At 40.2% G+C, this 20,043-nt stretch overlaps 1 protein-coding gene across 1 annotated transcript in view; it reads right to left on the bottom strand.

Annotated features, from left to right (window-relative positions):
* The window catches only part of nrbp1 (nuclear receptor binding protein 1), a 110,069-nt gene that overhangs the window by 19,484 nt on the left and 70,542 nt on the right, over window positions 1-20,043 (bottom strand). The window contains exons 8-10 of the mRNA XM_060831249.1: window positions 17,750-17,808; window positions 14,096-14,194; window positions 9,284-9,416 (exon numbers count right to left, since the gene is read on the bottom strand). Of these exons, the coding sequence (XP_060687232.1) occupies window positions 9,284-9,416; window positions 14,096-14,194; window positions 17,750-17,808 (291 nt within the window). The remainder of the gene's footprint in view (window positions 1-9,283; window positions 9,417-14,095; window positions 14,195-17,749; window positions 17,809-20,043) is intronic.

Here is a 20,043-nt window from a genome sequence, read left to right as displayed (position 1 = left end):
TTTCAATTTGTGGGTCTTGGTCTCTTAAGGTGGGCGATATGATTTCTGGTTCTTTTTCTCAGAAATTGGTTAATAGGGTCCAAATCGATATGTTTATTGATGGAGTTCTGGTTTGAAAGCAAGTCTCGAGGAATTCCCATGTGTCTCTGTTTAGCCTGTCCTAGGGTGGATGTGTTGTCCCAGTCGAAGTGGTATCTCTCTTCGTCTGTGAGGATACTAGTGATAGCGAGTCATATCTTTTGGTGGCTAGTTGGTATGAGTGTATCCTGGTGGCTAGATTTCTGCCTGACTGTCCGAGGTAGTGTTTGTTACAGTCCTTGCAGGATATTTTGTAAATGGCATTCATTTTGCTGGTTGTTGGTATAGGGTCCTTTAGGTTCATCAGTTGCACTTTCAGTATGTTGCTAGGTTTGTGGGTTACCATAATGCCAACAGGTCAGAGTAGTCTGGTAGTCAACTCAAGATATGTCCGATAGTGTGGCTCAAGTTTCTGGGCGTGTTGTGACTGCTTGTTTGGGTTTGTAGTTTAAGAATCAGAGGATTGTGTTTATTGGATACCCATTGTTCTTGAATTTGCTGTATTAATATTTTTCTTCTGCCATTTGTTAATTCCTGGTGCTGCAGTGTGTTGTGGCACTTTTAAATAATATTCTGATACAGCTCCATTTGGGGGTGTTGGGATGATTGCTTCTGTAGTTGAGTATCTGGTCTGTGCATGTTGTTTCCTGTAGACGCTGGTCTGCAGCTCTCCATTGGCTTTACATTCTACTGTGACATCTAGGAAGGGGAGTCTGTTGTTGTTCTCTTCCTCTTTCGTGAATATTATACCAGTAAGGACATTATTAATGATGTTGTAGTTTCCTCTAATTTGTTCCATTTGGTAATGACAAATTGGTGGACCCAAAGGTTGGGGGTAGATCGTGGGGAGAACTGTTTTTCTCTCTAGTCTCCACATTACTGCCTCTGCTAAGAAGCCTGATATTGGTGATCCCAAAGGTGTTCCGTTGATTTCTTTGTAGGCTTTGTTATTGAAGGAGAATTGGGTAGTGAGTCATAGGTTGAGGATGTTGTCCTTGCCGATGATGTTGGTGCTGTTTCGTGTTTGTGTCCTTGGTTCGTCTAGTAGTGCAGCCAGTGTTTCTTTGGCCAGGCTGATGTTAATTGATGTGAATAATTGCTGTTACATCAAAGGAGACCATTACTTCATTCTCTATCTTGGCGTCTTTGACAATGTTCAGGAATTCTTGAGTGGTGAGGATGGAGTAGCAGGAGTCTTCTACTAGATATTTTAGTTTTCGGTGGAGTTCCTTTGCTAATCTGTAGATCACTGTGGCTGGGAGAGAGACTATGGGTCTGAGGGGTGCCTCTGGTTTATGTACCTTAGGTAATCTGTAGAATCAAAAAGTGTGTTGGATCCATCAGGTTTCATTTTTTGGAGATCTTTCTTGTTAATTTTGCCTGATTTATGAAGCTTCTTCAATAAGTCAGTTTTATCGCCATCTCTTGGTAAGTGTTGGCATCTGCGAGCAGTGAGTTCGCCTTTTCAATGTACTATGTTCTGTTTACGATGACAGTCATGGGCCCTTTGTCTGCAATGTTTTCAGCCCTTGCAGGACTTGACTTTCCTGTGTGTTGAGGCTTCCATTTTCCTGCTTAGTGTTGATGCAACTGTCTGTCTGATGGCCTGCTGGGTTTCTTCTGGGAGTCTGTTGCCTTTCAGGGACATCAAAATACATCTTGGAGATGACTACCAGACTATTCCGACCCCTTGGCATCATGGTAAACCACAAACCTACCAATACACTGAAAGAGCAACTGATGAACCTAAAGGACCTTATACCAACAACCAGTAAAATCAATGTCATTTACAAAATACCCTGCAAGGACTGTAACAAACACTACATCGGACAGACAGGCAGTAAACTAGCCACCAGGATACACCAACACCAACTAGTCATCAAAAGATATGACTTGCTATCAAGAGTATCCTCACACACAGATGAAGGAGGACACCACTTTGACTGGGACAACACATTCATCCCAGGGCATGCTAAACAAAGACACGTATGGGAATTCCTGAAACCTGGCATTCAAACTGCAAGTCCATCAATAAACACATCAATTTGGACCCCATTTACCAACCTCTGAGAAAAAGAACCGGAAATGATATCACCCACCTTAACCGATCAAGACACAAATAGAAAGCGGGACAGAACACCAGCGCTTCACCGGAGGCTCACTGATGGTGTTACCTAGCATAGTGATGAAACATCAGAAAACAAACGCTGCAGCTCCGCAAGCAAACTTACAACCTGAACCACTTGGGACAGTTTAAACCAGCATAGCGGGGAGAGGACAGTGGGAACCAGAGCAGGTCAGCATGTGGAGTGTTTATAGAAAAAAAGAGGGGCAAAATTAAGTCAGTTTTGTAGGAAGGACAACCATGACAAGGCTAATTAACACAGCAGGACTAGCGGTCTGAAGTGTATTTATTTTAATGCAGTGACTAACAGATAAGGCAGGTGAGCTTATAGCTTGCATCATTGTATGGGTGTACAATGTGGTAGCTATTACAGAAACTTTGTTGAGAGAAAGCCTGGACGGGCAACTAAATGTTCCAGGATTTAGATATTTCAGGTTTGACAGAAAGGGGTGAACGAGTTGTATTACTGATTAAGGAGAATGTCACAGCTATACTAAAAGAGGACATCTTGGAGGACACATCTAGCGAGGCAATTTAGATAGAATTTAGGAATAAAAACGTATAAGGACGATAATGGGGTTATATTTTGGTCCCCTAGTTGCCAACAGGAATTGCAGGAACAGATGTAGAAGCAGCTCGTGGAAAGGTGTGCAAACAACAGGGTTGTGTTAGTGTGTGATTTTAATTTCTCCAAATTCACTGGGACTCCCTTAGTGCCAAGAGCTTAGATAGGGCAGAATTTGTTTGGTGCATCCAGGAGGTATTCTCAAAACAAAATATAGGTAGTCCAACTATGGAATGGGCTGTATTAAACCTCATATTGGGGAATGAGCCTGACCAGGTGATCAAAGCTTCACTGAGGAAGCATTTTGGGAACAGTGATCATAATTTCGTAAGTTTTAAGTTACTTATGGATAGTCTTATCCTTATCCCTGTCATTCAGGACCACTATATATCAGAGATTGAAAGGCAAGAATGGCAAGATTCAGGAACCGATGAAACACGTTATAAGTTAATTTGAAAAGAAAAGGGAAGCATGTGTAAGGTTCAGGAAATAAATCAAACAAGGATCATGAGGGGAAGAGAATGAATAACTCTTAAGAATTAAATTGCACTTATTTCAATGCAAGAGGCTCACTGGTAAGGTTGATAAACTCAGGGCATGTTTGGGAGTACATGATTAGGATATCATAGCAATTAAAGAAACTTGGCTGAGGGATGGACAGGATTGGCAGCTCAATGTTGTGGTTTCAAATGTTATAAGATAGAGGAGCAAAAAGATGAGGGGAAGTGGCATTGTTGATTAAGGAAAAAGCATTACTGGAACCAGAGAAGATATTTCTAAAAAAAAAATCATCTGATAAAAATATATGGGCTGAAATTAGCAATAAAAAAGGAATGGTAACCTTGATGGAATTATAGTATAGACCACCCAATAGTCAGAGGAAAATTGAGGAACAAATATGTAGAGAGATCTCACATTATGCAGGGACAATAAGGTTTTAATAGTAGCTGAGTTTAATTTTCCAAACATTGACTGGGACTACCAGAGTGTTAAAGGTTTGGATGATGAAGAACTTGTTAAACGTGATAAAGAAAATTTTCTTTATCAATAGGTAAATGTTTCTGCTATAGAAGGTGCAAAACTCGACCTTCCCTTGGCGAATAAGACAGGGCAAGTGACTTTCGTGATAGTAGCCTTCCATAAAAATTGAAGTAGTGCAAATTTTAATGGTATGAGGCAAGAACTTTCAAAAATTGATTGGACTAGACTGTTTGCAGGTAAAGGGATGTCTGATAAATGGGAAGCTTTCAAATAAATTTTAAAAAACATTAAAAGCGAGAGAACAATGAGAGAGAGAAAACAGGACCCCTTGAAGATCAAAGTAGTCATCTTTGTGTTGAACCTCAGGAGATGGGAGGGATATTAAATGTATATTTGATGTCAGTTTTTACGTGGAGCAAGTGGAAGCTCGAGAACTCAGATATAAATATTGATGTTTTGAAAACAGTCAACATTACAGAAAAGGACGTGCTGGAAGTCTTATAAAACGTAAAAGGTGGATAAATCTCCAGGACCTGATCTAGTATCCCAGGATGTTGTGAGAAATTATGTGATGAAACTGAGGGGCCTCTTGCAGAAATATTTGTATCATCTTTAATTACAGATGAGGTGCCAAATGACTAGAGAGTTGCTAAATCTGTGCCTTTGTTTAATAGGGATGTGAGGAGAAGCCTAGGAACTATAGACGGCGAGTGTGACTTTGATGGTGGCTAGGTTGACAGAAGTGATTCAAAAAGATAGGATTTATAAGCATTGGGAGAGGCAAGGAATGATTTGGGATAGCAAGCCTGGTTTTGAGAGAGGGAAATAGTGTCTCAAACTTGATTGAGTTTTTTTTGAGGAAATAAAAAAGATTGACGTACACAGAGCAGCAGACATAGTCTACTTGGATTTTAGTAAAGTCTTTGACAAGGTTCCGCATGGTGACCTCATTAGGAAGTTAGATCACATGGGATTCAGGGTGAGCTTGTCAATTGGAGACAAAATTAGCTGAAAGGCAGGAGACCGAGTGATGGTGGAAGTTTTTTTTTACAAGACTAGAGGCCTGTAACCAGTGTTCGACAGGGATCGGTGCTGGGTCCACTTTTATAGAAATAATTTAGACGAGAATATAGAAGGCATGGTTACCAAGTGTGCAGATGACACCAGAATTGGTGGTAAAGTGGTCAGTGAAGATGGATCTCGAAGATTACAAAGACATCTTTATCAATTGGGTCAATGGGCTGAAGAGCAACAAATAGTTTAATTTGGATAAATGTCAGGTATTGCACTTTGGTAATAACGACAGGGCTTGTACAATTAAAAGTAAGGCCTTGGGTAGTATTACATAACAGAGACACCTATTGGATTCAGGTACATAATTCTTTGAAGTTTGCATCACATACAAATAAGATGGTTAAGAAGGCATTTACATGCTTGCCTTCACTGCTCAGATGTTCAAGAATAGGAGTTGGAACACTGAGGTTGTACAAGACACAGGCGAGGCATCTTCTGGAGTACTGCGTCCAGTTATAGTCGCCCAGTAAAAGGAAGGATATTATTAAGTCAATGAGGTTCAAAAGAGATTTACCAGGATGTTGCCAGGAATGGAAGGTTTGAGTTGTAAGAAGAAGCTGGATAGGCTGGGACCTTTTTCACTGAAGCACAGGAGATTGAGGAATGATCTTGTAGAGGTCTGTAAAATCATCAAGGTATAGCAGGTATCTTTGCACCAGGATCAGGGATTTCAAGACTTAGGGGGACTAGATAAGGTGAGAGGATAAGGATTAAAAAAAAGACATGGGGGCAATTAAAAAAAAAACAGATCTGTTCATTTGTGGAATGAACTTCCACAGGAAGTGGTGGATATGGGCATCAGCCATGATTGAATGGCACAACAGACTCAATTAGCTGAATGGCCTAATTTCTACTTCTATAGCTTATGGATACAGTTACAATGTTTAAAAAGGTGTTTAGATTATTTCACAAATAGAAAAAAGTTTCCAGGGATACTGGCCATGCGCAGGCAGGTGGGACTAATTAAGTTTGGGATCATGGTCAGTGTGGATTGTTTGGACTGAAGGGTCTGTTTCTGTGCAGTATGACTGAATATAAAAGGAAGCAGAAAAGAACTTTAAAAGAAATTAGGAGGGCTAACACACCATGAAATGACCTTGGCAAGTAGGATTAAGGAGAATCCCGAGATATTTCATATGTACATTAGGAACAAGAGGGTAACTAGAAAAAGCGTAGGTCTACTCAAGGACAAAGGAGGGAATTTGTGTGAAGCCAGACAAAGTGGGTACGGTCCTTAAATGAGTACTTCGCATTGGCATTTACTGTGGAGAAAGACTTGGATGATGCCAAGTTGGGGGGGGGGGGGGAAAAGAGAAGAGAAACGAGAGAGAGGGTTTGATATTATAATGCCTATCGATATATAAAAAAAGGTGGTGTTGGGAGTCTTGAAAATCATTAAGATTTTTAATGTTTTTTTATGGTTCTTTAAATGGGAACTATTCCAGTGTTCAGGAGGCAAGGGAGGAGATTGCTGGAGCCTGGACAGAGATCTTAGTATCCTTTAGAGAAGAGTCAATGTTGTTCCTTTATTTAAGGTCGACAACAGGGAATATCCAAGAAATTATATGCCAGTGAGTCTCCCAAGGGGAAGCAACAGCCTCATGGTATTATCACCAGACTGTTAAACCTGTGACTCAAATAATATTTTTGAATCCACAGTTTGCATCCTGCCAAGGCAGATGTGAAAACTGAATTCAATAATAAAAAAAACTGGAATAAAAGACTAATGATGACCACGAAGCAGTGTTGCTTGTCAGAAAACTCATTTGTTTCATTAATATATCTTTTAGGGAAAGAAACTACCATCCTCATTTGGTCTGGCCTACATGTGACTCCAGACCCACAACAATGTAGTTGGCTCTTAAATACCCTTTGGGCAATTAAAAGGGGCAAGGAGTGCTGGTCAAGCCAGCAACGCCTTATCCCGTAAATGAATAAAAACGTGGTAAGGAAATTATTAAAGAAAATTCTAAGGGACAAGATTTATTTGCATTTAGAGAAAGCTAGACTTATTAGAAATAGTCAGCATGGCTTTATGCAGGAGACCTCTTGTTTCACACATTTGATTTGAGTTTTTCGACACAGTGACAAACATTATTTATTTGGCGAAGGTAGTGGATGTTGTCCACATGGACTGCAAGGTTCCTCATGGTAAGGTCGTCCAGAAGTTCAAGTCACATTTAATCCATGATGACTGCTGAGTTAGATACTAAATTGGCTTGGCATTAGAAGACGGAGGGATGTTTTTCTGACTAGAGGTCTGTAACCAGTGGAGTCCACAAGATTGGTGCAGTGACCTCTATTGTTTGTAATTTATATACATTATTTGGATTAAAATGCCAGTGGTCTGATTAGCAAGTTTGCAGATGACACGAAAGTTAGCAAAGGTGTGAATAGTTAGGAAGGATATCAAAGGATGCAGCAGGATTACAGATCAGCTGGAAAAGTTTGTGGAGAAATGACAAATGGAGTTTTATCAGGATGAAAATGTGATGCATTTTGAGCAAAGTATACTATAAATGGCCAGACTCTTAGGAGCACTAATACACAGAGGGATCTTGGGATCCAAGTTCATAGTTCCTCAAAAGCGGCAACACAAGTGGATAAGGCGGAAAAGACATGCTTGCCTGCATCAGTCAGGGATTGAGTAGAGATGTTACTAAGTTATACTGCAACTATACAAGACTTTGGTCAAGTCACATTTGGAATACTGAGCAGAGTTCTGGTCAACACACTGTAGAGTCAATGTGGAGGCTTCAAACAGGGCACAGAAGAGGTTTACCAGGATGGTGCCTGGATTGGAATGTATTATCTATGAGGAGACATTTAACAATTCTGGATTGTTTTTGCGACAGCGTCAGAGGCTGAGGGGCAATCCAATAGATAGAAAGTACACAAAATTATAAAGGGGCATGGATAGAGTGGCAATGTCAAAACCTTGGGGGTATAAGTTTAAGGTGAAGGGAAAGTTTAAAGGAGATAGAGTCATAGACATGTACAGCACAGAAACAGACCCTTTAGGTCCAACTCATCCATGCCGACCAGACAGTCTAAACTAATCTCGTCTAATTTGCCAGCACTTGGTCCATATCCCTCTAAACGCTTCCTATTCATAGACCCATCCAGATGTCTTTCAAATGCTGCAACTGTACCAGCCTCCACCACTTCCCCTGGCTGTTCATTCCATACACGCACTACCCTCTGCATGAAAATGTTGCCCCTAAGATCACTTTTATATCTTTCCCCTCTCACACTAAACCTATGCCTTCTAGTTCTGGACTTCCCCCACTCCAGGGAAAAGACTTTGTCTGTTTGTCTTATCCATGCCTCATGTTTTTATAACCCTCTATAAAGGTTACCTCAAAAGATTTTTTTTAAAAAACACAGACACTCTTAAGTGCCGGGAAGGTGGTAGAAACAGATATAATAAGAGGCATTTAGATGGACACATGAACTAGTAGAGAATAGACTGCAAGCAAATGGGGTTAGGTTAGAATGGTCAGCACAGACATAGTGGACCGAAGGGCCTGTTCTCCAGCTGTACAGTTACATGTTCTACTTGTTCCTCATGTCGGTGTTTATGTGGTGGAATATCAATTGCACTTGAACTGTGCAGAAACTCTGGAGGATATAGATTTTTATCCTCTTCACTCATAGAATCAATGCTATATCTTCCTACTTCACTTGACAGCTTTTCAAAAGCCTTTTCAGCTAGATCTAGAGAGTCTTCATTTTTAGCTTAAAAGTAACTTTTGCACAAATTGTATCAAAAGCATTCTCTGTCATTTTCCACAACTTCAATAGCTCATCCACCACACAATATCTCATTCAGACTATCGCCATAATCCTCCAACATCCCATCCTGCTCCCTCTTACCAATCTCATCTCTCCTGCCAGAGTAACTTCTTTGTTACTTTCTAGTGTTAGTGCTGTCCACCAATCCCATCATTCATATACTGCTACCAATAATTGCAGCTATGTGTACATCACATGTCAATCTTCCACTTGCATCAAGCACTACATCAAAACACCAAACTTCATTTCTGCCTTTTAAAGTGGTCAATTAAACAGTCCAGACAATCAAATCCTATTACAGATATTTAAAAGTTAATCCTGTAGAACTCATCCAACCGTTAGCATTCCAACTGCCATGATAAGAGATGGCCAGAAATCATTTTTGCTTATAAATACTGACTGATTTATGAGCACATAATTAAAGTCACATTCTTCCCTTCAAGAGGCAAGAAATTTGACCACAAGGGGAAAATTGTCAGCAAATCACTTGTAAATGCAGACGTTTAAGAAGTTACATGCTATTTATTTAGGAAACCAAATTAATATTTCATGACATTTCTCCACTGCACACCATTACAAGTCATATCCCCAGCTATTAAATGTTCAGATCATACGAGCGTCAAATGCTGAAAAGCTTATGATAATCTTTCATATAAATTACTTACGAGGATGACTGACAATACAATGCGCTGCTAATAACTTTAGTGAAGGTACTTCAAATAGAGCTGGGTGAAACAGAAGCTCTCGTGCGGTGGGTCGCTTGACAGGATCAACCTCCAGGCATTTCTGAATAAATTCCTGTCATGAAAAGGGAAGATGAAAAATACATTTAAAGCGGACATACAGAAAGGCATTGAAACAATTAATCGAATAATCAATTATCTGAACGAAACAGCACCTGCCCATCTTGTTCGGATAATAGAGGTTCCTCTGTAGTCCTTGTCCATATTTAAATGAACTTCAGTACAATTTCAGAGTCACAGTCATACAACAAAGAAGCACACCCTTCCACCTAACTGGCCCATGCTGACCAGGTATCCTAAACTGAACTACTCCCATTCGCCTGCATTTGGCCCATATTCCTTTAAACTTTTCCTAACCACATTCCTATCCAAATAGCTTTTAAAACATTGTAGTTGTACTTGTCTTTACCACTTCCTCTGACAGCTCATTCCATTTATGTACCACCATCTGCGTGAAAACATTACCCCTCAGGTCCCTTTTAAATCATTCCCTTCTCATCTAAACCTATGCCCTGAGTTTTGGACTTCTCCATCCTGAGGAAACAACCTTGGTTATTCACCTTATTCAACAACACTCCCCAATGCCAGACCATTAAATGTATGCCTTGCCCTGGTGTGTCTTACCAAAGTGCAATACCTCATACTTACCTAAATTAATCCATCTACCATTCCTCGGCCCATTGGCCCTGTTGATCAAGATCCAGTTGTACTCTTAAATAACCTTTCGCCATAACACCAATTTTGGGGTCATCTGCATATTGCTGAACGATGCCTCATATTCTCATCCAAATTGTTTATACAAATGACAAAAATCAGTGGACTTGGAAATAATCCTTGCAGCATACTGGTCACAAGCCTCCAGTCTGAACAACCATCCTCTACTGCCACTCTCTCTCTTACCATCAAGCCAATTTTTGAAGCCAAATTAGCTAGCTCTCCCTGAATCCCATGTGATCTAACCTTTGTAACAATCTACCATGTGGAACCTTGTTGAAGGTCTTGCTAAAGTCCGTGCAATTTGAACTGATTTTGAAACTTTTATTCATTTTCAAAACCCTTTATAAATTTGCTCTCCTTATCTCCAATCTCCTCCAGCTCTACAACTTTTAAATTTCTATACTGCTCTAGATCTGATCTTTTTACTCATTCCAGACTTTTTAATCATTCCATCAATAATGGTCGAGCCTTGAGGTGCCAAGACATTCAGCTGTAGAAATCTGTCCTTAAACCACTCCCACTACCTGTCTCTTCTCCGTTAAAACGTTCCTTTTAAACCTTAAATTGTTGTCAGGCCTGGCTCAGTTAGTACCAGTCTCACTTCTGAATTACAAGTAATGGGTTCATGCTCCACTTCTGGATTTGAGCACAAAAATATTGAAGACTCCAGTATGCTTCAAAGAGTGCACTACTCTTGGAGCTGCTACCTTTCATTTGAAATGTTAAATACATGTCCTGTTTGCTCCCTCCAGAGGTAAAAGTTCTGTTGTGCTCTTTTCAAGAAGAGCTGGGGTTATCCCTGGTGTCCTGGCCAATATTCATCCTCAATCAACACTGGGAGAAGAGAATACCTTACATTATCAAAATGTTTCACGATGCCACAACCACTGCTGTTTGTGGGAGGGGTTTAGTTAGCTCAGTTGTCTGGACAGCCTGGTGTGTGATGCCAACACTGAATTCCCACACCAGTTGATATTACCATGAAGTACCCTCCTTCTTAACCTCTCTCTTCACCTCAGGAGTGGTGACCTTCAGGTTAAACCACCAGCTAGCTCTCTATCCTGACTGCAGCCCTGTTGTCTGGTTGGACTTTGACAATTCTACCATGTTGTTTGTGGGAGCAAATTGACTGCTTCCTACATTGCAATTCTGACCGCACTTTAAAAATATTTCATTGGCTGTAAAGCACTTTGGGGCATTCTAGGATCACAAAGTGCTTTATTAAGTGCAAGGCCTTTCTGCAATGTCTTCCATCAAGTCTCAGTCTTAAGTTGTGGTTTGGTATTTTGGTTGATAGTGCTGTGTAGCATTTTGAGACATTTTGCTATGTAAATGCAATAGGAATAATATCTTCTACACTCCAAGCCGCACGTCAGAAACAGTTTAACTTAAATTTGACTAGATTAGATTACTTACAGTGTGGAAATAGGACCTTTGGCCCAACAAGTCTACACCAACTCTCTGAAAACCCACCCAGACCCATTCCCCAACATTTACCGCTTCACCTAACACTACGGACAATTTAGCATGGCCAATTCACCTGACCTGCATATCTTTGGACTGTGGGAGGAAACCGGAGCACCCGGAGGAAACCCACGCAGACACGGGGAGAATGTGCAAACTCCACACAGACAGTGGCCTGAGACGGGAAGTGAACCCAGGTCTCTGGCGCTGTGAGGCAGCACAGCCGCCCCCTAATTGGATTTTAGTTTTTTTTTCCACATTGCTCTTGAAGTTAGCATGTCTTAAAGCAGAGGCTTGAGGATCACAGAGGGCATTTGGGAGATGCAGTGGTAGTTTCTTTGACTTAAAGAATACATAATCCATTTCATCCATATATTTGGAGAATACAGAAAGGAGTACATTCCAGATCATGTTGGCTTGGTTGTAATTAAGAAACACAACAGTTAAGTTGCTCCCACAAACAGCAATGTGATAATGACGGGTATTCTCTTTTCCTCATGCTGGTGGAGGATAATATTGATCACGACATCAGGGATCTGGGCGGCATGGCGGCACAGTGGTTAGCATTGCTGCCTCACAGCACCAGAGACTCTGGTTCAATTCCCGCCTCAGGTGACTCTGTGTGGAGTCTGCACATTCTCCCCGTGTTTGCGTGGGTTTCCTCCGGGTGCTCCGGTTTCCTCTCACATTCCAAAAATGTGCAGGTTAGGTGAATTGGCCATGCTAAATTGCCCGTAGTGTTAGGTGAAGGGGTAAATGTAGGAGTATGGGCCTGGGTGGTATACGCTTCGGCAGGTCGGTGTGTACTTGTTGGGCTGAAGGGCCTGTTTCCACACTGTAAGTAATCTAATCTAATCTAATCGGTCTATGCCATAGTCTTTTGTTTTCAGCCCCATTCACACAAAAGACAAACAACATAGTTGATGGAAAAATAAAAGAGGGGAATGGTGACTCAGTGGTTAGCACTGCTGCCTCACAGCACCAGGGACCCAGGTTCAATTCCAGCCTTGGGAGACTGTGTGGAGTTTGCACATTCTCCTAGTATCTGCGTGGGTTTCCTCTGGGTACTCCAGTTTCCTCCCACAATCCAAAAGATGTGCAGGTCAGGTGAATTGGTCGCTCTAAATTGCCCATAGTGTTAGGTGCATTAGTCAGAGGGAAATGGGTCTGGGTGGGTTACTCTCTGGAGGGTCAGTGTGGACTTGTTGGGCTGAAGGACCTGTTTCCACACTGTAGGGAATCTAATCTAATCTAAAATAGAACTAGCCAGATTATTTAAGTGGTTTGCTTTATGCGTTGATCCATAGGTATAGATAATGGTTTCTTTGTTGATTTTCCGAAGATGCTGATCAGGGTCACCTTTTTAATTCCCTCAGATAAAGAGAGTAATACTTATAACTTGTTTTTCAATTCTCTGAGAGCTGATAAAGGGAGGTTAGGTAGGGAGCTTTCAAATCTTCATGACATAGCAACAGTGAGATTCCTTTTCACCAATAACACAGTTCAAACTCTGAACATCCCTGACAAAGTGATTCTGATCGACGTGAGGTCCCAGTCACCATTCAACATCTGCCATCTGCTTGAGCACAAGGTCTTTTCCCGACTTGCTCGAACAAGTTCCCAAGTACTGACCTTGTTAACAGTCAACTTCTGCTATCTGTTTAAACATAATGCTGTTCCCTAACAATGAAACATCTGCAGAGTCTTTTGATCAGGGACCAACCAGCAATTAATTTCCAGGAACCAATGTAGGTCAATGAATAGAAGGATGAATGGGACTTGTTACATGTTAGGACACAAGTAGAGTTTTGGATGACCTCTGGTAGACTCTCTAGGTATACATTCTTAAGACTATAACAACAACACTTTTCTTAGGCAACAGCTGAGATGGAAAAAAAAAAGAGGGCACAAGGCAGTAAAACAATATTAAAAGGGGTGCAATAACAAAAAGGCAGAGACGTACGGCTGGAAACTCATTTCTGGGTCAAATCCAACACCAAGTTTTCAAATAGTCTGGCCCAGCCTCAAAGTTGCCAATGGAAAGGAATGAACGTGGTGCACCTTGAAACAGGATTTATGGCAGGGAGAGAAGACAATAACTTTCATCTTCCCAGTATTAATTTGGAAGACATTTCTGTTCATCCTGCACCAGGTATCAGACAAGAGGCTAGGCAATTTAAAGACAGTTGAGAGTCTACAGAGGCAGTGGTAAGGTATAACCTGGCTTGAGGCTGTGTTTTCAGATGATTGTGACATGTAGATAATGTATGTAAAATCAGAAGACAGCTAAGGATAAATCTTCAGGGAGCATCAAAGGAAGTGGTACAAGAGCAAGACAAGAAGCCAGTGCAAGTTGATTCATTGACTCTGTCTGAATGCGTTCAAAAAGCGCTTTTGTCATTGAACTGAGGTACCTGACGAAGGGCGAGCGCTCTGAAAGCTCGTACTTCCAAATAAACCTGTTGGACTATAACCTGTTGTGTGATTTTTAAACCCCAAGTCCAGCATCAGCACCACCACATCATTGAACCGGCACAATACTATCATACTTACACGCTGCAGAGCATCTTCTAGTGACTGAATTGCATTATTGATTGCTTCTTGCGACACGTAAGATGATTCTCCATTACCCTGGATCTCCAATACTGCCATCTAAAAAACAAAAAAAAAGCAATGACTGATGAATTCACGCAAGATGAACAAATTGTACATAGAATGTGAAACAATATCAATTATTAAAACTCACTGCTCTTTGTCACAATATTTTCCACACACTTCCCCTTCTTAGTTATACCACAAGTTACACCCTTACAAGGACAAATAACAAAACCCACTCAATAGATTTCAATGCAAGAGTTCACCACTTCTCATCTTAATGTTCAAAACTTACATTTAACACAATTCGTAATTCCTTTCAACAACCCAATATTATTTTAAGGACTGTCCTTCATTCTCAACAGAAAGCCAAGAGGCAAGTTTAAAAATAGCAGTGGCGCTGATTTTTTGCAAAGTGGGGGGTGCCAAGACAGGAAGCAGCAAGTTGAAACAAAAAACAGGCATTGGATTCATTCTGAATACTGCACCAAGGCAGGGTGCACTTCAAAACAAAAAATCCAAGAGTTACATCACCGGAAACTTAAGTTCATTGGTTAAGAAGCTGCTGTTAGGGAATGGTTCTAATTAGCTTAAAACTACCATTCGGAAACAGCAGAACTATTAGAATTTCAGGAAGGAGCACTAGCAAAAGAGAGAGAAAATCAATTAATTTCAAAGTTAAATAAAATAAAGTAATAAGGAAGGATAACAGCATTATCATAAATGAAACAAAGTTCACGTCTAAGTTTTTAAATTATTATATTGATTTTTAGGATTACAAAGTATGTGATGGCAAGGAAACATGGTCAAGTGAAGTATACATCATACAGAAGGTGTGAAGTCACGGTCAATACAAAATGTACCACACAACTTGATCTGCAGAGAGTGTCACCAGTTGCAGAAGCTTAAGCTCCAGGTTTTGGAAGGTGAGCAGGGGCTGAAGTCACTATTGTGATTGTGAAAATTCGAGAACTACATGGATAGTATGTATATGTGGTGGTCACACCATAGATTAGAAGCATTCATATCAAGTGGGAATGGGTGACCAGGCAGGCGTACAGGAACCCACTGAATCTCAGTATTCCATTTTGATGTTTCAGTATCACGTTTTAGAAAAAAAGGGAAACAATCTTATGGCACATCACCTGTTTTGATTTTTGGTGGGCTGTGGGGTGGGTTGAAATAGGAGAATAAATGGGCTTCAGGGACCTGGATTTGATTCCAGCCTTGGGCAACTGTCTGTACGCTTTCCCAATGTCTGCGTTAAGTTCCCGCCAGGTGCTCTGGTTTCCTCCCACAGTCCAAAATGTGCAGGTTACATTGATTAATCATGCTAAATTGCCCCGTAGTGTCAAGGGAGGTGAAGGCTAGGTACATTAACCATTGCAGAGAGCTGAGTCTGAGTGCGATTCTGTTGGGAGAGTTGGTACAGACTCAATCCACCAATCCACATTCTAGTGCTCTATGATGCTATGAAGAGAGGGGCATTTCTGTAACCTGAAACATGACCCCGAGATGATGCTTCCACCTTCCAAAGGCCAGGCTCAAGTTCACAGAGCTGCAGTGCAAGACAAACCTCTAGGAAAGGGGGATCAGTGAAAAGTTGTGGCCCACACTGGTACCAATATTGACTGGATGAAGTTGAAGCCCTGAAAACCAAATTCAGTGAGTTACGTAGGAAAATAAAAAATCATGACCTCAGAGCAGTAATCTCAGGATTACTCCCAGTGCCACATACCAGCGAGTATGGGTACAGGAAGGTCCATCCATTGAACACATCGTACATGATCTGGTTTGGATGGGAAGGCATCGGATTTCTGAGGCATTGGGGCCAATTCTGGGGTGGTGGGACCTACACAAGCTGGTTGGGTTAAATCGCAACAAGACCAAAACTGATCCTTGCATGGAAGATCCTCAAAAGTGGTAACGGTTTTGGGTTAAACTAGCTTATCGAGGAAAAATAATTTGAAGATTGCACCTAAAGGAGTGACAGGCTGGAATAATTTAATGTTTTAGTTTAATGGAATTAAGGTTGTACAAAAGAAATTCACAGTGCTGAAAATGGACAAGTCCCCCAGCACCAGACAGTCTCCATCTCATGGTATTGAAAATGGCTATAGAGCTAGTCAACTCATTGGTATTTATTTCCTAAAATTCAATAGATTCTGATATGATCTCTGCAGAATGGAAGATCCAAATGGCACCCTATTCAAGAAAGGGAAAAAGCACAGAACTATAGAATAGTCAGTCTTTCATCAATAATAGGAAAGATGCAAAACTCTGTCATAAAGATGGTGATAAATGGGACACTTGCATAAAACTGGCAAAATGGAACATTGTGTTGTAATGTTTTGAAGATGTTACTGAAGAAATTGATACAGGTGAGTCCACAAATGCAGTAGATTTCAATTTTCAGAAGGCCTTTGACAAAAGGTCCCCCACAGTAAAGTTAAAGCACATGGTACATTGGTACAGATTAAAGCATGGCTAACAGACAGAAGAAAATAGAGAGCAGGAATCAATAGGGCTGTGATTAGGGAGATACTATCAGGATCAGTACTTGACTTCCAGCTGTTCACAATGTACATCAATGATTTGGACGCAAGTACTAAAATGTACCATCTGGAAGCGTGTAAATATTACAAAGCAAGCAGGAATAAGAGTTGTGAAGAACATTACAATGTATTCAGGACGATTTACACAGGCTCAGGTGAATGGGTAAGAACACTGCATATAGACGTGATGTAGAAAATATGGGCTATCCTACATTGGTAGGAAATAAAAAATGTGCAGAGTATTTGTCAAATGGAGAGAGAGGTTGGAAAGTGTAGACAAGAGGAGACTTGGGTATCTTTGTCAAGAAATCACTGAAAGCTAACATGCAGGTGCAGCAAGCTATAAGGCTGGCTCATGGGAATGTTAGTCTTCACTGTAAGAGGATTTGAGTACAGGATTGCAAAGTCTTGCTTTAGTTGGGTAGGAGCCAAAAGCAGCATCTTACAGAAGTGTAAGAGGAACCACGCATACCACTAAATTTTAAAAGGAATAATTTCCTCCTGTTCATATAAACCTAGAATTTCTTAATGGAGATGGTTTTTGAAAATACAAAGTGCACATTTACAATCGGAAGTCAATTTATTCTTACCACATTTTACTGGGGGAGAAGAGATGGACTAAGTAATTACCACTCTCAAAACCTCAGAAGGGAAATAAAATTCAAGCAATCTTATCCAGAGTATAGATTACCATTCCTCGCACTAATAATTAGCATCAATCACCAATAAATTAATTACTAGAAAAATTCTGACAATTTAGTCACAAAGTTTGCAACAGGTAATCTTTCCCAGCCTTGGATTGCTATTCAGAATGAATCGTGGCTAGAATATAAAACAGTTTTTTATATCACCTATACATAATTTTAAAAAGTCTCCCTTATCATACAGTACCAATATAACTAACAGCAGGTAGAAGACTAATCATGGAAATTCCATGGAACTCCATGGGGAGGAAAGTCAGGGGATTTTACTGCATTGCAGCCAAGCTCATTTTTAAAAATGAATTAGTTTAGTTCTTCTTTCTCTCAAAAGATGCTCAACATGGACTGCTACATACCTCTAACGCACACATTCCAAATGAATAAATATCAACAGCCGTAGTCACATTTGTTACAGCTGTAAAAGACAGAACAGACCAGTATTACATTACAAGAAGCAAATTGCACTTATATTTTACGATCCCCTACTAGAATAATAAAGCCCTAATTAACAAATAAAATAGATTCATCCTCATCATAAAACTTCCATTTCAGTTGTTTTTGTAAGAGCAAAGAGCGAAATGCACAAGAGTTGGAAGGATTGGTGAGTACATGCACTAGACGACAGACCACAGCCCCAAAAGACCCAAGTTCAAATTCAGTCAGTCAGTCAGTCAGTCAGTCAGTCAGTCTCATTGTACTAGAGTTCCTGCTAACAGGTAACAAGTTTGATAACATACTGGCAAGTTTATGGACTAGACTCATTCCAGGTTCACACACCCTCAGGGGCAAATTACCTCAGTCTCCTAGGTTTAGCAAACTTGGCTTAGGAAATTTGCAAACAAATTAAAATGCAATTCACAAATGATGCTTTGGAATACAAATTTTAATTCAGTCAAATTGAATTTATGATTTTGAAGGTGATAATCAAATCTTTGGGTAAAGGAACTTTGAGGAATGAGGAACCATTTTTAGTTTGTGCAATAATGCTTATTAGTCTCCCAATTTCCTCAACAAGAAGAGTTTTTTCCTCTAATTTCCATTTTTACAAAATTAATTCAGGGGATGCGCATGTCATTGGCTAAGCCAGCATTTATTGCCCATCCTTAATTACCCAGAGAGCAGTTAAGATGTCAATTATATTGTTGTGGGCCAGGTATCATATGTAGGTGAGACCAGGTAAAGATGGTAGTTTCCTTCCCTGAAGGGTACTAGTAAACTAGATGGGTTTTTCCAGTAAATCAGCAATAGTTTTATGGTCAATTAGACTCTGAATTCCAGATATTTATTAAAGTTAACTCCACCATCTGCCATGGCAGGATTTAAATCTGGGTCCCCACAACATTACTAAGGTCTCTGAATTAGTAGTCTAGCAATAATACCATTAGGCCATCTCCTCCCCAAAAATTCATACAGTCCAGCTAAACCAAGCGTATTTCAGACTCTTAAATGCTGTTGATAGCTTTAGGAAGTTTACTAAACAGGCAACCGAAGGCTACTGAATTACAACTGGAGTCAAAATGAGGTCCTGTTATAGCCATCTGTACAAAGCAATGATATACAATACAAAACAATAAATTGCACTCACTCTTACAAATATCTGGACATGATCCCAACAAATGTTCATTTTTATATCTAGTGTATGAGCTCCTTTAACTGGAAACCGGGCCACCTGCACAGCAGCAGTTCCAGTGTTTCACATTAGGGGTGCTTTTGTCCAACACCCAGTTGGAAATAGCAGTATCGGCTGCTAAACGATCATAAGCAAGTCATTAAAATCTTATTTTTGGGATAAAGCCTTTACAGTACTTTCACCATCAATTCTTACATTCATCAGTACTCAAGTAGTTATACAACTCTGAACAAGACTGACTCATGTAGAGCTGGCTGTCCGAGTTCAGGAGGAACAGATGCCTTTCTCAGAATGAACTTGGAACAACATTCAACCCACGTAACCTTTTTCCATGCAATACACTTAAAACAGATCTAATTTCCAACTTGGGTCGGATGTGTTGCAAAAAAAAAATTCCAGTTAGTAGAACAGGAAAAGTAGACAAATGCATCATATGTCATTTTAAAATAAGAGCATAAAATTAACTTATTGGAAAAAATATTTCACCAATGACACAGTCCATGTCATTACTTAATGGAACTGCAGAAAACCAATCAATTATTTGTCAATAAATGCTCCCAAATATAACTGCTGACAACAGGTTTGTGTTTAAAGGAAAGGGGGAGGAAAAGTGAAACAGATCTGCAAATGAGGAGACTTGGCATTCATTCTATTTATATCCCACAAGTAAATTGACGTAACTCCAGTATAAGCACTTCAAATGGATCACAAGTAAAAGCCACAAATGGGACATATATAGAAGCTCACAGCTCATCTCGATACTACCACTTATCATTTAGGCATTAAATGAGCTTACATTCCTATGACATACAAAAAAAAGCGATAACCCATGTTCAGCCGCACGCAACATTTGTTCAATCCATCTTTTGCAGAAATTTTCTTCCAATGGAAACAAAGTCAATCAAATGGTGATCAGTAGCTGGTATTGGACAATGAAATAACTTGGATCATCTAACAAATGTTCAACATTACTATTTCATCCAAATTATTACGATTGAGCTCACTTAGATTGCGATTGCT

Source organism: Hemiscyllium ocellatum, chromosome 10 (assembly GCF_020745735.1).
Source record: "Hemiscyllium ocellatum isolate sHemOce1 chromosome 10, sHemOce1.pat.X.cur, whole genome shotgun sequence".
Classification (NCBI taxonomy): Eukaryota; Metazoa; Chordata; class Chondrichthyes; order Orectolobiformes; family Hemiscylliidae; genus Hemiscyllium; species Hemiscyllium ocellatum.
Note: the sequence above shows the minus strand (reverse complement) of the source record. Positions and strands in the feature narration are given on the sequence as shown.